This window comes from Schistocerca serialis, chromosome 4 (assembly GCF_023864345.2).
Source record: "Schistocerca serialis cubense isolate TAMUIC-IGC-003099 chromosome 4, iqSchSeri2.2, whole genome shotgun sequence".
NCBI classification, from domain to species: Eukaryota; Metazoa; Arthropoda; class Insecta; order Orthoptera; family Acrididae; genus Schistocerca; species Schistocerca serialis.
Window position 1 is genome coordinate 345,213,133 of NC_064641.1, and position 16,941 is coordinate 345,230,073.

Below are 16,941 nucleotides of genomic sequence, written 5' to 3' on the forward strand. Positions count from 1 at the left end.
TTGACCTACATAAATGATCTTCTGATGGCATTAAATGGCAATTCAGAACCTGTAATGTCTGTGTATGACACAAGCATCAATCAACAATCAAGAGTCCAAACTCAAGCTTAGGAAAACAACTCACATGACAACTAAACAAGCCTACAAGTGGTTCAGATCTAACAGTTTAAGTGGTAATCTCACAAAAACTCATGTTATAAAGTTTCAAAAATGCAGTCAAATGACCTGCTAGCACTGAAAGTCATACAGTAAATAGAACACGGCATGTAAAATTCGTTGATGTCCATTTGGATAAGTAGTTAAATGGAGTCAACAAATAGGTAAACTCATCAATGAGTTAAGTTCATCATATTTTACCCATACAAGCATTTCTTATTGTGCTGTTTGATGCTTTCCCAGCATAATAAGTGCTTGAAGTGTTCTTGGGCACGGTGTCAGATTGTGTTGTGGGAACAGCATAAAATTTCAATAAGGTAGGTGCTCATCATCTTCAGGTCATTTATGAAGATTTGATCTATGCAAAGAGGTTTCATGGGCATAATTTCAGTTTTCTCAAAGGATATTTGTAATCCTATTTTGGAAGCAATTTTCTGGAGACGTGTGATATGCAGCTGCTTCATTCCAATATAGTGCAGTTTCTGCAATGCTGTCACAATGCATACTGGTATTAAGAACAGTGGGAACTAACACTTGTCAGGTGTTTCCACATATCTTATAAATCATCTTTCATTATGTTGACTTAAAGACAAGAGTCACTATTTTACACATTTTCACTCTTTATTGTGTTATGGAATTACTTCCCATGACAGTGCACCTAAAGTAAACAAAGAGTTTATTCACAGAAGTTAGTGGCACGAATATCATATTATTATTATTATTATTATTATTATTATTATTATTAACTTATTGGCCACATTGGACCACTTGAGTCATTTCATGTTCACCTTCTCTTTGGAGATTGGACTGCTTGCTTCTTGTGCTCAGCCCAGTACTTTTTCATTCATTCTGAACACAATTTTCTTAACTCATCTGAAATCTCTACCAGTCTTCTGTGCATCATTTCTGTTGAAAATTTATGATTCATAAGGAGAGTGTTAATTTTGTTTTTGTTCTCTGCATCAGCAATTCAGAGTATGACTGCTTCAAGATCTTACCGAATTTCTTTGATCCACTGTCCTCCTGGCTTCTTCCCGAGACTTCCCATCACTAGTTGTTTTAAAATCCTGTAGTCAGGCAGTCATAAAGACATGAAAGAAATATGAGATTCTTTTCTTCTTCATTGTGCTGGTGATTAGGTCAACCTCACAATAGACAGTTTCATTAGGGAGGATTCTCCAGTCTCCATCAACCTGGTGTTTTTTATTGATGCATGTTCTGAGAATTCTTCGTTCAGTCTTGAGGAGTTCATCAGTTCTTCTTTCATTTTTAATTTGGAACAGGGTTTCACAAGCATAAGTTGCTTCCAGCAAAGCTACAGTTTTGTAATGTTGGATCTTAATGTCTATTGATAGGCATTTCTTATTATATGTTGACCAGATTATAAATTGTGCTTTTTTTAATTTTGTTGGTTCTATTTATCCATGTTGCTTTCTCACCTAAGTTGTGCAAAATAATTTCTCCAGGATATTTAAATTGTAGAACTATGTTAACTGCTTGATCATTTATGACATTTGATCTATGCAAAGAGGTTTCATGGGCACGATTTCAGTTTTCTCAAAGGATATTTGTAATCCTATTTTGGAAGCAATTTTTAAGAGACTTGTGATCTGAGCATGAACTTCTTCCATGTCAAGGGCTGAGAGAGCTAAATCATCAGCAATCCCAAGGCTGTTTGTTCTTATTGCTGCTCCAATTTTGATTTTACATGGATTTTCTTTTTGCCAGATTGTCATGATGTAATCGAGGGTCACACTGAAAAGCAAAGGGGACAATCCATCACTTTGTCTGAGTCCTGTTGTTATTGTGAAAACTTTTGTCATTTCTCCTCTAAACTTGACCTTTGAATTTGTGTTAGTTAAAGTTAGCTGAATGAGTCTCACCAGTTTGGGATGCCTCAAGCAGAAACCTTGTCAGTGCTCTTGGACTTCATACATTTGCTTCCCACAATATTTACTCTTTAGTGGTTTTTGTAGCTGATAAAAAAGTTTCAGCTGAACTATTGTCTACAAAGTCACAAAACAAGACAAAAAAATAATTTTCATGCAGACTTTGGCTTCTTGCCTAGGGTTCAGAGTGGAGTAATACTCTAGTGCAAACGTATTCAACACTCTGCCATCTAGCATAGACCAGCAAACTGAGAATACCAACCAGTTCAAAAAAGAATGAAAAATGTACCTTATGTGCCAAAATTTCTACAAATTACCTGAACATATAGGTTCAAGAATTGAAAATTCTGTTAACTTGAAGGAAAGTTGTAGTGTTCATGGTAATAATGCATGACAAATAGTACTGTACTGTTAACAGTATTTTTAGTCATATCTTCTTTGCAAAATATAAATTTAATCAAGTAAATATTAAGCTACCAATTGACAAGGTAGCAGCCTTTTCTCAAAGAAGTAGCTTCCTTTCTAATTTATTAGATTATATTTAGCCAGTATAATGATGAATAGCATTAACTAGTACAATGACAGTTTTTTTAAATACAGTCTACAGATTAAGTTTCTATAATTTGCATGTCTTTTTTTATAATTGACTCACTCTACTTTCATTAGATTCTCCTTCTCCATGGGCTGCAAATAAATATCAAATTACACCCATGGAGAATTAGTTTAGATATACTTTTTGTTCCATAGATCTACAGTGAGGAAATCTCCAAGGATGTACAGCACGTCATAAAATAAGGATACATAATGCTTTCACCCTATGAATCATGGAGCTTGGTGAAGTGGGGTGGCTTGCATGCTTCAGTGATACAGACAAGACACACTGCAGTGACAACCATGCTGGAGGGGTGTCTGTGGTTCAGTAGTTCTGGGGAAATAATCTGGATGATTGACAGACCACAATAACCTGTATGACTGACAGACCTGGTCTTGTAACATTAGCCAGTAGGACAATGCTATGCTGTTACAGCCAACAACTGAAAGCAGGGGCAAACTAAGCCAGTAGTATTTCTGTGAGGGCATGCAGCTCTACTGTAAAGCTCAATGATAATGGCATCCTCTTATGTAAAATGTTCCAGAGGTAAAATAGTCCCCTAGCCATATCTCTGGGCAAAGACTATACAACAATATGTTGCCATCAGAAAAAACAAACTGACATTCTACAGGTTGGAGTGTGGTAAGTTAGACCCCTTATTTGGGCAACTACATTACAGAATGTAAAAAGGGAAATGGATACGGTGAACTTAGGTGTTGTAGAAATTAATAATATGTGGTGAAAGGAAGAAGAGGACTTCTGGTCAGGAGTGTACATGGTAATAAAGACAACATCAAATAAAGTATGGCAGGAGTGTGTCTAATAAGGAATCAGAAGATAGGAATGGTGGTGAGCTACTATGAACATTATAACACTTGCTTTATTGTAACCAAGATATTCACAAATAACCACCAGAGAAATACAGGTTTATATGTCCACTATCTCTTTAGATGATGAAGACACTGATGAATGTAAAAGATGATAAAAGAAATTAAGCAGATGGTTAAGAGAGATGAATGTTTGATTGGACTTGGGCACCAGAATTTGATGATAAGAAAAGGAAGAAAGGAAAAAAATAGTAGAGCATAGACTGGGGACATGGAATGAAAGGGGAAACCCTATGGTAAATGATGATGATGGTGGTGGTGGTAGTGGTAATAATAATACTAATAATAATAATAATAATAATAATAATAATGTTGTTTGGCACCCTGGCCTGATGCAAGTCTTTCAGTCAGACACCACTTCATTTACTTGGCATACCCTTCAGGCAGCAGCACCTGGTTTTCTCTAGACAGTCATTCATCCAAGTACTAATTGGGCCCTACATTGCTTATTTTTCGTGATGTGACAGTAACTGGTGTTACCAAAATGGCAAGGCCATTGCCTGTATGGCAGAATTTTGTACAGGAACAGTTGTGGACTCTGACCATAGTTCATTGGTAATGAACTGTAGATTGAAACTGAAGAAATTGTAGAAAAACAGGAAAATAAGGACATGAGATGTAAACTGAGGAAAAAAAAACTTGAGATTGTTGAGAGCTTCATAGGTACCATTATGCTCCATGTTACTGAGACAACAGAAAGGAATACAATAGAAGATGAATGGGTAGTTCTGGGTGATGGAATAGTGAAGGCAGCAGTGGGTCAAATGGGCAAAAAGACAAGGCCCAGTAGAAATCTTTGGATGATGAATGATATACTGCATTTGATCGATTAAAGTAGAAAATATAAAACTAGAGCAAATGAAACAGGCAAATGGGAGTACAAATGTCTAAAAATGAAACTGACAGAAAGTTCTAAGTGACAAAGCAAGAATGGCTGGAGGCAAATGCAGAACTGTAGAAGCATGCTTGATTACTCGAAAGATAGATGCTGCTTACAGAAATATTAAGGAGACATCTGGAGAAAAGAGAAATAGCTCAGATAGTTAGCCAGTACTAAGCAATGAAACGAAAGCTGAAAGATGATATGAATACACACAAGGGCTGTGCAAGGGAAATGAACTTGAAAACAATTTTATAGAAATATCTTAAAAGATATGTTCAATAAGGTAAAAGCAGTGTTTATAGGATTTGTAGATTTAGAGAAAGCTTTGAAAAATGTTCACTGGAATACACACTTTCAAATTCCAACTATAACAGGGATAAAATATAGAGGCCAAAGGTTAATTGCAACTTGCACACAAATGAGACAGTAGTTATGGGTAAAAATGGGGTAAGACAAGTTTGTAATCTTTGAAGCTATTGAATTTGTAGATCAAGCAGGCATAAATTTCGAAAGGAAATTACAGTTTATAGAGAAGAAATAAAAACTGCTGCTGACACTGCAACTCTTTCAGAGACAACAAAGGATATGGAAGAATAGGAGATGGGAAAGGATAGCAACTTTGAAAGAGGTTATATGAAGAACATTGACAAAAGTGAAACAAGGGTAATAGAAGATAGTCAAATTAAATCAGACAAAGCTAAGGAAACTACAGATGATTTATTTAGAGTACAAATTTATATGGAAGTGAAACATGGACGATCAGTTTAGACGAAAAGGAAATAGAAGTTTTTGAAATGTGGTATTACAGAAGAATGCTGAAGTTTAGATGGTAGATCAGTAACTACTGAGGAGGTACTAAATGACACTAGAGGAAAAGAAATTTATAGCACAAGTTGACTAAAAGAAGGGATGATTTGATGGACACATCCTAAGGCATCAGGGAACCATCAGTTTGGTAATGGAGGTAAATGCAAGGGGTAAAAATTGTAGTGTAAGTCTAAGGCTTGTACACAGCAAGAAGCTTCAAATAGGTGTAGGTTGCAGTAGTTATGCAGCAATGAAGAGGTTTGCACAAGAGAGATTTAGTGTGGAGAACTGTGTAAAATCATTATTTGGACTGAATACCACGATAACTTAATACATGCTTGTAGAAGAGAGAGAGAGAGAGAGAGAGAGAGAGAGAGAGAGAGAGAGAGAGAGAGAGAGAGAGAGAGATGCTAATGTATCTATTACAGATCCTGAGAGAAATGATTCTCATGGGCATGTAATACTGTAAGTCAAAAAGACTGAAAAATATTTACAATTCACTACTACAGCCAGACTTCACCAAACACAAAGCAGTTCACAACATTTATTTACAGTGATGACATTACTGCACTGAAGATGTGCAGAAGTCAATTTTACATAGCACTTACATTATCTGATGTTGTTAATGACACTGGCATGACCTATATTTCATACAATGTTGAGTAGCAGTTAGCATGCTCATTGGCATGCTGCAAGTTGCCAGTTCAAATTCAATCAGCAAAAAGTATTTGTTATTTAGTATTTAACCTTTCTAAAAGGTTCTCAAAATTTCTTATGCCTGTAATGCTTGCATATTCTGGAAAGTTTGGTGGCTGCATAAATAGCAATATTCTCTTCCCAGGATGCAGTTCTGTTCTGTCTGTATATTGGCCTACATAATACACTGTTTTACAGACCTAAGTGTTGTTCTTCACTGATGACTCTGCTCTCAGATTTGGACTTGATTATGGTTATGTGACATTGTTTGGTGGAGATAGCAGGCACTTCAAGATATCTACATCACTGTGGTCTGTATAAAGCAATACAAAAGCTGTCACTAGCAGGAACAGGAACAGGAATACAATCTATAAATCGCTCACAAGGTCTGTATACTCAAGAGATCAATGGATCCAAATCAGCAGTAAGTCAGCTGTACACCAGACATCCACCACTAATTTCCAGAAATGTTGCTCAGGTTGCCATGAAATGGATGAAATGATTCGACCGAATCACCAAACACAACAGGTGGAATGACTTGATGTGCTTGGCAGAAGTGTACACCTACTTGGATGGTAATGCCAAGCATTGAGCAGTGAAGATCAGCTTGACAGCTGGGGAAAATTGCTGGCTGAATTGAAGAAGACATCTGGGGACAATAAGCAACAAGTCCACTTTGCAAAAATACAACTGAAGCATGGTAAAGTGACAAAAGACTTACATACAAAATGTTTTGGTCCTATGTCACATTGTGAATCTGAATATGACAGAAACCAAAAAAAAATCTCATATTTCATGAGAGGAGTCACAGAAGACATGTACCAAGCTCTTCTGATAAAGTACATCATAACAACAGAGGAATGCTTCAAGTGGTGCCAGCACATGAAGCAAATGCAACAGAAAAAGAGTAGGGTGAAGGAAGTATGACTGACTCTCGAATGCGGTCCCTATGGCAGTTGTGGAAGACCACCATCAACTCATCTCTCTCATACACCAGACAGCAAGAGAAGAGACAGCAGTTTATAGCAGCAAGAAATGTCAGACCAGATACACAAGATATAGCAGCCATGAACGTCATTCCTTCACAAAAGGAGGTAATAGAGAATATTGAGGAAGTGATGTATCAATCTTTAGCATCAACCTCTGCCACCAGTTGGACATGCCATGAAGAACAGACTTGACCAATACATACTTATGTCACAGTCATCAAACAACAACACAGCCCCCAACCAACACCTCCGTCATGTATATGATTTACAACAAACTTCTTGATGGAATGAATATACCGTGAAGTAGTAGTCAGAATGCCCAACTTCTTAAACAGATGTCTACAAGATGTTCGTCGGTGAGCACCACATATTATGACAGAGGACTTTTGAAACAGTTGAGAGAAAGATTAATTGCTTTTCCATCCAATGTATTTTTCCAGTGAAAATGATCTGACTGACCAAACTCAGTAGACAATAGAGGTTTATATATACAGCTGATGGTTAAAGATGCAGTTCTTTAAAATATAATTACTTCATAACTAATGCTTACTTCACAAGTTAAGATTATTTAGAGGATTCACAGTACTGGTTAGTAATGAAAGGGGACTACTATGGCATTCTGTCACATAAAAATACATAACCTCAATATGATGCTTTTACAAGGAAATGTTCAAAGATATATAGTGCATGAAAGTAATCTGTTGTCATTTGCCTGAGCTCAACATTTCACTCACCAGGGAATGCGGACTTTGTTTTCCAGGCAGAATGAAGGGAGGACATGGAAACAAGCATGTTCATGGCCCTGGAGTCACCAGCAGGCAACCATAGTGTGTAGAGTGTTGAAGCCCGAAACTATTTTTATATTATAACATATTTTGTTCAAATTGTGTATGATAAAATGAACATTGTGTAATAGGCATCAACCAAATGAGACAACAGTGGAGTTGTTAAGACACTGACTTTGTATTCGTGAAGGTAGAGTTCATTCTGTTTGACCATCGTGATTTAGGTGTTCTTTCGTTTCCTCAAATCACTTCAGGCAAATGCTAGAATGGCTCCTTCAACAAGACCATGGCTGACCATCTGTCCTATCTTCAAAAACTTAATTATATATTCTGTCTGTATACATACTGGAGCTACTGTTTTCATTATATTATGATGACAAATCCAATATCATTGAGAGATGATTCCTGGATGAATAAATAAATAAGCCCAATGCCTCATCATGCAAATGGTGAGGAAAGAGGAGAGTGGAGTAGTAACAATCTCAATAAAAAAAATCATGTTTCACCTGGCCTTGGTGACAAAGTCCTGTGAGGGCTCTTGCTGGTGTGACAATAAAGACCTCAATGATAGTGAATGTGGAGGGAATGGATCCAGATATAGCAAAACTACCAGACAAGGCATCTCACTGAACAGAACCCACTTTTGCATCTGACCTGGATAAAGTGAACGTTTAGTGTCCATTCACCAGATATATGGCCAGAAGTTAAACTACTGGAACTAAGCTTTCCACGCCCATGGAGTTTTCTTATGATTTTGTACACGTGATTCCAAGCTCAACAATTGAGCATTTTCTTAATTTATCAGGGGGCAACAAGTCCTCCACAATCAGTGGCTCAACTATTGGATTCTGGGGAGACTAGGCTGAGACATTATATCCCAAGTCAGAGGAAATCAGAGTGCTCTGGCTAACCCAAGCTCAAAATCAAAAGCTTCTTTAGAACAATAAAAAATAACTCACTCTCAAACACAGGAAATCTCTAAAAATTAAGACAAACACTTAAAGAAACAAAAAATTAAAATTTCATCCATGTAAGACACAAGATTGCCTGATGTGAATACCATGGATTTTGGGAATTACAGACTGTTCAAAAGTAATACAAACAAAAGTATCCTTAAAAATACACTCCATCTGGGTGTTGAATTGAAAGTTTCAGAAGACCTTCTCAGCTCAGTAATCAATGTAAAACCTGTGAACAACAGACTAATGACAATTTCCTTAAAATGTGCAAATAAAATGTATGAAGTACAATTTGTAAATGTGCTGCTCAACCATGACAATAAAACAAACCTATAAGAAGTAAATAAGTCATGGGAGGTGGTGAAAAATCTACAAAATACACAGCTAGGGAAAGAGAGAAGATAAGGGAAATGGCTGCAAGAAATGTGGCAGTGTAACTGGCAGCGTAAGTGTTTGAAAGTGTAGCCAACTGAACAGGCAATCCACAATGCTCAAGTACACAAAGGAGCAAATCTTGACACAGGCCACTACCTAACCCAAGTGGAGCTAAATTTAAAGCCCAAATATTCAAGCAAAAGGATGTCATTAATTTTTAAATTTGAAACCAGAAATTCCATCACTGTTATTATAAAATGAATTTGACAAAACGCAAGCACAAAATTGTGAACAGCTCAAACACAAGCTTATCAAAATGGTCTGAAACCAAATTCCCTTACAAAGACATAAAAAACATCCATAGTTAAATGAAGAATGAGAACAGGCAGTAAAATCTCAACACGAGGCATTCAAAACATGTACTAGTAACAAATAAGAAAATGTGCATAACATTTTCCTAGCAAATGGAAAATAAGTTTCGAACCTGATTAAACAAGCAAAAAAACAACATGGGTATAATCAGCTCTGTGACACCGAAGAAGTTTAAAAGAGAGAAAGAGAGAGAGAGAGAGAGAGAGAGAGAGAGAGAGAGAGAGAGAGACCACTACTGCCAACAACAACCTCAGGACTTTTCATAAAACATTTAAAACAAATTTAAATGGATACCAGTCCCAAAATCTTTGCTTCAAAAAGGGAAATGGACAATTAGAACTTAACAACCAAGAAAACTGCAAAGAATTTTGCAAATATTTTTAAAAACTTTTAAACTGCCTGAGCCCTTGGAAAGATTCCCACCAGCAATTTCCCTAAGAAAAATTGGAAATTTGTGGTAAGGTCTTATGGAACCAAAGTGCTGAGGTCATTGGTCCCTAAGCTTATAAACTATTTAATCTAACTTAAACTACCTTACGCTAAGGATGACACACACACCCATGCCCGAGGGAGGACTCGAACCTCCGACAGGGGGAGCCACGCGGACTGTGACAAGATGCCTCAGATCGCGCAGCTTCCCCGTGTGGCCCTAAGAACCACAACAAATGCAGAAGAACCAAATGAAGACAAAAATGCTAGACAAATTAAAAGAGGTTCAAATAAAGCATTTAGTGAAGATGGAATTGTTACAGAACTGCCGAAATCAGCTGACCCCAAACCTTTAAAAAAATTATATCAATCATTGACTATGGTAAACTGAAACATTTCAAGTTGGAAACCTGCCTTAATACATTAGGTGCATAAAAAGGGAGACAGAATGGATGTTAATAATTACAGAGCGATTTCACTTCTTCTTGTCTCATACAAAATTCTATCTCTTTGTCTCTGGAACCAAACTCAATAAAAACGTAAAGGCAAAATTGCTGAGTATCAAGCAGGCTTCAGACCAAACATATCTTATCAAGAACAAATTTTAGTTCTGAAAGTAATTCTCAACCATCAAAAAATTTACAACAAGATAGTAGTTTGTACGAGGGTTGCCCAGTAAATAATGCCCCATATTTTTTTTCTCCGAAATAAAAAATATTAGAAATGTGACACTTTAGGTGCGAGTTATTTGAAGTTTCCCGCGTGTGTACGCAAAGTTTAAATTTCCTCCGACAGAGAGCGGTGGTGTAGGAATGTTCTAAAATGGCGTCTGCAAGTGACATCCGTCAGAAACAACGTGCAGTGATTGAATTTCTCGTAGCAGAGGAAGAAACCGTGGGCAATATTCATAAACGCTTGTGCAACGTCTACGGAACATCTGCAGTCGATAGGAGTACTGTTGGTCGCTGGGCAAAGAGGGTGAAAGCATCAGAGGGCAGTGCTGCGGAGCTCCGAGATTTGCCGCGGTCGGGAAGGCCTCCCACGGCTGTCACGCCTGACATGTTGCAGCGGGCTGATGTTCTCATTCGACGGGATCGACGCATTACGACTCGAGAATTGGCACTGGAGTTGTCAGTAAGCAAAGGAAGTGTGGATGTGATTATCAATCAGCTTGGATACTCAAAAGTGTGTGCAAGATGGGTTCCTCGGTGTCTTACTGTTGATCACAAATCCCAAAGAAAAGACATTTCTTTCGATTTGTTGCGACGCTTTCACGTTGACGGGGAGGCCTTTTTGTCACGGATTGTGACAGGTGATGAAACTTGGGTGCATCATTTTGAGCCCGAAACAAAAAGACAATCGATGGAATGGCGTCATGCTTATTCTCCACAGAAGAAAAAATTCAAAACAGTTCCTTCAGCCGGAAAAGTCATGATGACTGTGTTTTGGGATTGCGAGGGCGTAATTCTCATTGATGTGATGCCAAAAGGCAGTACCATTAATTCAGAGGCTTATGTCAAAACATTAGACAAACTTAAGCAGCGCTTCCGGCGCCTTGGGCGTCATGTTAACCCACAGGATGTTTTGATTCAGCATGATAACGCTCGTCCTCACACAAGTTTGAGGACTTGTGAACACATCGCGAAACTGGGTTGGATAGTGTTACCCCATCCACCTTACAGCCCCGATTTGGCTCCTTCAGACTTTCACTTGTTTGGGCCAATGAAGAATTTCATTCGTGGAAGACGTTTTGCCGATGACGAAGAAGTGATTCACGAAGTGACAACCTGGCTCCGTAGGCAGAGTAAAGATTTTTACCGGCAGGGAATACTCGCTCTTGTGTCTCGCTGGAAAAAGGCCGTCGAACTTGAAGGAGATTATGTGGAAAAATAAAGCAAGTAGACAAAACATCAGTCTTTCACATATGTAAATTTGATTGTTGTGGAATAAATACTTCTGGAGAAAAAAAATATGGGGCATTATTTACTGGGCAACCCTCGTACTTTCATACATTTTAAAAATGTGTACGACACCTACCAAATAATGAAGAAGCAATGTTAGGAGAGACTATTTAGCTTTTGCAGAGTATTTGGCATTTCTATGTCAGGACATTCAAAACGTACACAAAAAAAAAGAAAGAAAGAAAGAAAGAAAGAAAGAAAGAAAGAAAGAAAGAAGAAGAAGAAGAAGAAGAAGAGCAGGAATTCAAACATCATTTGAAGAAACAAAACTCATGTCCAGCAACAACCTGATACCCAAGATTAAAAACTAAATATAGGAAAATCGAGAGTTTCTCAGTTCAAATATTTAGGTGAAACATTCAGGAAACTGACCTGGAAAAGACAGGTTACGAAATTTGTTATCAGGCTTACATGAGACATTTACAGCAAAAATGTATCTCAAAATATATGAAACTGAGACATTACTATACAGTCATCAAACCAGAATATCTTCATAGAGCTGAGGCATCAATTTTAAACAGAAAGAGACACTGAAGAATTCCAAAACAGAAAACAAAAAGCAATCAGGAAAACTTTAGTTCCAAATTATACTGAAGAAGGAACATACAGACTAAGAATAAATACAGAAACTGAAAATTATATCAATGTGTATTTGCATATGGAAAAAGGAGGATGAAATTGTATAGACAGGCCATGGAATTCTATGAAACTTGCGGAAAGTCAAAAATCAAAACAATGAGGAATAACATAATGTAAGATACATGACAGGTAAATATTCTGACAGAAAACTCCCAAATGGACAGTTGGCCTGGCAGAAAAAAACAAGAAGACCAGAACAATTTGCTCTGGTGAACTGGAAATAGGCCATTCTGAGAGAATGAAAGTAATATGGGCTCAAAGAAATGCTAAAACAAGATGCTGGAAATGCCTCATGTGGTCCAGTAGGACCCAAATGTGAATAACAATAATAATGCAATAAAAAAATAAAACTGCCTGCTGTGAACCTGGTGTTGGACTGTTTAATTAACAACTGAGCCATCTCTGCTGAAGCTGAATTTTGTTCACTAATTAGTCTGCTTGTGTCATCAGTAATAAGAACAAGATACCAGAAGTACCCTTGTGAAACTCCATTTGTTACAATCTCTTGTTCTGAAGTTAGTTTCACTCCTGTGCAATGATGTGTTATTGTGACTCCTGTTTTCTGTTACAAAGGTAACACTTTATTTATGAAATTTGGATATTACTAAAGCCATTACATTTTGTGGTCCACACATTTCAAGTATTTGGCAAGGTCATGGTTGCAGAATGTAAAAACAGGATAACTTTCTTGTTTAGCTCTTCAAGAAATGTATTTGTAAAGTCCAGTATGCATTCGCAGTAGAGAATACTTTGTGAAAGCCAAAATAAGAGGCAGTTAATACATCCTACACACAAAAATGTGACAGCATTCTATCGTGGACCATTTCCTCCAAAAACCTTTGTATGAAATTGGAAACAGTGAAATGGTTATCTGCAGTTTATAGAGGGTGTTAATATAGCATAATAAATTTTGGAAACTATACTTCTAAATTACTTTAGCACGTATGAAAGGTAGTGTTAACTTTTCCCCTGAAGGAATATGTGTTAACCTGCCTTTACCCTGTTAAAATGATGTGTCTATAAGAGCATTAACTCAAACATAATCTGATACCATTTTGTCGGAAGAGCAAACATTAAAAATGGCAATCTGAAGTTATAGGGATAGAATCTTGTTTACTAGATTGGACAGTACTTCCAGGAAGGATTAAAATGTGTAAATTCAAGGTTTCTATTGGGAGAATGCCTGAGTATTCAAAAATTATTTAATGATATGATCTACCACATTTTATTGAGGCATATATTTGTATACTGTACTTACCAGGTTGTTTATTTGGTCCAGTAACTGGTTAACTTCTTGGCTGTAGACTAACCCAATATGGCTCTTTCCAAGCAGTCTGCGCACTTTACGCTTTATATCTAATTTATTGACATTCATCATGACCATGATTGCTACCAGGTTATACAACATTGTGGAAAGAAGTCGATCTTCATCATGTTCCAACCTTTTCCTTTCTGTGTCACTGAGAGAATTATACCTGAAATATAACATGGAAAAGACATATTACTGACAAAGGCACCGCATGACATTTTATCCTTTGGTAGCAGTAGAGTCATCAAAGTGTGCCAGAATGTCTTCCCTCTGTGCTGAAGACATGTTTACTCATGATGCTGAGTAGATTCCTCAGTGCTGTAGACATATTTAGATGGACTGTTTTTCAGTTAGCTGGAGGCATATCATTTCTGATGCTTTTTCCCAATAACTGGTTCACGTCACTCATCAGGACAGAGTTCAGAGAGTTGTTTCAAACCCCCCCCCCCACCCACACTGACACTTTTAACAGTGATGAATTTTCTACATAAATTTGGAGCAAGCACTGTCAGCTGTGTACATACCAGGTATAAGTAATGTTTGTACAGGAGATGTAGTTGATGTACATCACAACTCCATGACTCTAAATGTAATAGCAAAACGTTGGAGTTACGATACATTTGTGCAATAATTTTCCATGGGGAGTGGGGGGAAGGGCAGGTGAGAGGAGGACATACGAAGTACATAAAGCATAAAAGATGAAGCCAACCACCTATGACTGCAGCAAATAGTTTAAAATCAGAGCATTACCAACAGTTGAGATGGAAAGATACAGGCTTCGAAGGTTTTCATTGCTGAAAATGAGAAATTGTTGGCCACGAGATGCATGCTCAGACACACAAGTTTTGAATGAAATTATGTTCCAGGATTGCATGTGCTATTATTGAGAATGTTTCACATCTGTGACAACTTTCACAGCACTACAGGAGAAGGCATATTCATTGATAAAGTGCTTTTCATCCGTATCGAAATCTCTGTATTGATGAAAATCTATAAGGCTTCCTATATTTCAGGCAACTTGTATGTTGTCCAGATGAAGAAGTTTGGAAAAAGGAAGATTAGGCTTTAACATCCCATCAACAATGGGGTCATGAGAGAGACAGAGTACACTCTTATATTGGGGAACCATCCTAGTATTTGCCTCATACAATTTAAGGAAATCATTGAAAACCGCAATTGAAATGATTGGATGGAAATTTGAACCATTATCCTCCCAAATGTGAAGGCAATGTATTAACACTGTGCCATCATGCTCAATAAGGAGGTTTGAAGTAACATTACTTACAATGATGCAAGCAACTGACAACTCTCTCATGCAACTGACTTCAGTTGAATACAGTAAAACCTTCTTTTTACACATTTCAGCGGACTGAGCCAAAAAAGTGTAAACTGCAGGAAAGTGTAAAATTACAGGAAAGCATAGCAAACACAAGAAGCTGTAAATTTTTTGCCTATTGTTCTCTGTTTATGAACACCACCATCTTTAATGTTTTGACCAGTGTTGTTTACAAGTTTTATTTACCATAATTTGAGAATGATTATCAATATCTTTTAAATTTGGTTTCAGACAGACTTTTCTTTCTGTGTTATATTTACACCATTGGACATGATTGGAACAAAGAAGGAAACATGCATTTGTGTATGTTAGCACTCAGCCACTGCCTTTGCGATTATGTGTCCAGCCACTGCCTTTGCAGTTATGTGTAAAGACAGTGACTGAGTGCTGGCACATGCAAACACATGCACAGGTTTCCCTCTTCGCTCTGCTCATGTCCAACGGTGTAAATAAACCATGGAAGCAAAAGCCTTTTTTGAAACCACATGAAAAAGACATTTGTATTCTAATGTGGTACTTATTGTTGATAATAATTATAAAATTATGGTAAATAAAACTTGTAACATAATATTGATTAAAACACTTAAGTTGGCAGTCTTTATAAATGGGGACAATAGGTGTGAAATCTATGGCTTGTTGCTGACAAGATCACTCAGTTCAGGGAGGTTCTCGATGAGAAAAATGGTGGAAATTACCAGCATGTTACAGAGCATCTTGAGGAGGAATGTTTGCATCTGACATCAGATTGTACCAACCCAAGACTTCAAACCTAGTTCAGATTAGGGCATTTCACACAGAAGTAACAGCGGTTCATGAAAGTCCATTATAGAGACAGTCATCTTCATAAGCATAGTTTATTTGTATAAATGACTGTGAAATTAAATTAAAGCTGTTGTAATACAGTGCAATGAGCAGAAGGGAGGTTGCTGCTACAGTCACTGTCATCATATCAGGATTATCATTATGAAAGTGATTCAACATACTTTCCCACCCTTCCAATCACTGCAAACCTATATTACAGGCAGCTGTGATCCAACATGCCAATAATGAAAAATATATGATCAATAACTTGGCTTATAGTCTGCAGATTTTGCTTTGTTCCGAAGCTGACTTTGAGAAGGAATATGATGCACTTTTTGCAGAAATATGTATGAAAATCAATGTTAATGGTCATGATAACATCAAAGAAAATTTTAAATGTGGGACATGTTGTAAGGCAGAATTTTTAATGATGGGAGAGCATTGTATTGAGAGAATAGGACTTCTGCTGGGGCCAACCAAAATGAACTATGTATTTTAAATGCTCGGTGTCTTCACTGGACCACAGCTACAAGGGGCAGTGAAATGAAAACTGAACACTTCTGTGATTCCATTCAAAAGTAATCAGCAAACACATTAAGACATTTATCCCACTGACAGATCAGATGATTAATTCCTGTTTTACAGAAAGCAGTCAGTTGCTGACAGATCCACAACTGCACTTGCTCTTACACTTCCTCATCCAACTGAAACCGATGTCCAAGGATGTTTTTCTTCAGTTCACCAAAGATGTGAATACCACACAGTGAAAGATCCGGGCTGTATGGAAGATGCTGCAGTGTCTCCCAACCAAATCTCTGATATGTAGCCTTCAGCTGATTGCTAGTGTGGGGTCAGGCATTATCATGCAACACAATGATTCTGTCTAACAGCATTCCTAGGCATTTTGACTTCATAGCATGTTGTGGTTTCTGCAAATTATCTTCATAGCCCTGTGCACTCATTTTCTTCAGGAAATCAACAAGCATAGGGCCAGAGCATTTGAAGAAGAAAGTCATCATTATCTCACCAGAACTTGTGTGAACAGCTTTAGATTCCTTTGGAGGCAGAGATGTGGG

At 37.4% G+C, this 16,941-nt stretch overlaps 1 protein-coding gene across 1 annotated transcript in view; it reads right to left on the reverse strand.

The window, feature by feature from the left end:
• Positions 1 to 16,941, reverse strand: part of LOC126474447 (MAP kinase-activating death domain protein) — a 596,268-nt gene that overhangs the window by 139,307 nt on the left and 440,020 nt on the right. Inside the window, exon 31 of the mRNA XM_050101918.1 lies at positions 13,678 to 13,894. Within this exon, the coding sequence (XP_049957875.1) occupies positions 13,678 to 13,894 (217 nt within the window). The remainder of the gene's footprint in view (positions 1 to 13,677; positions 13,895 to 16,941) is intronic.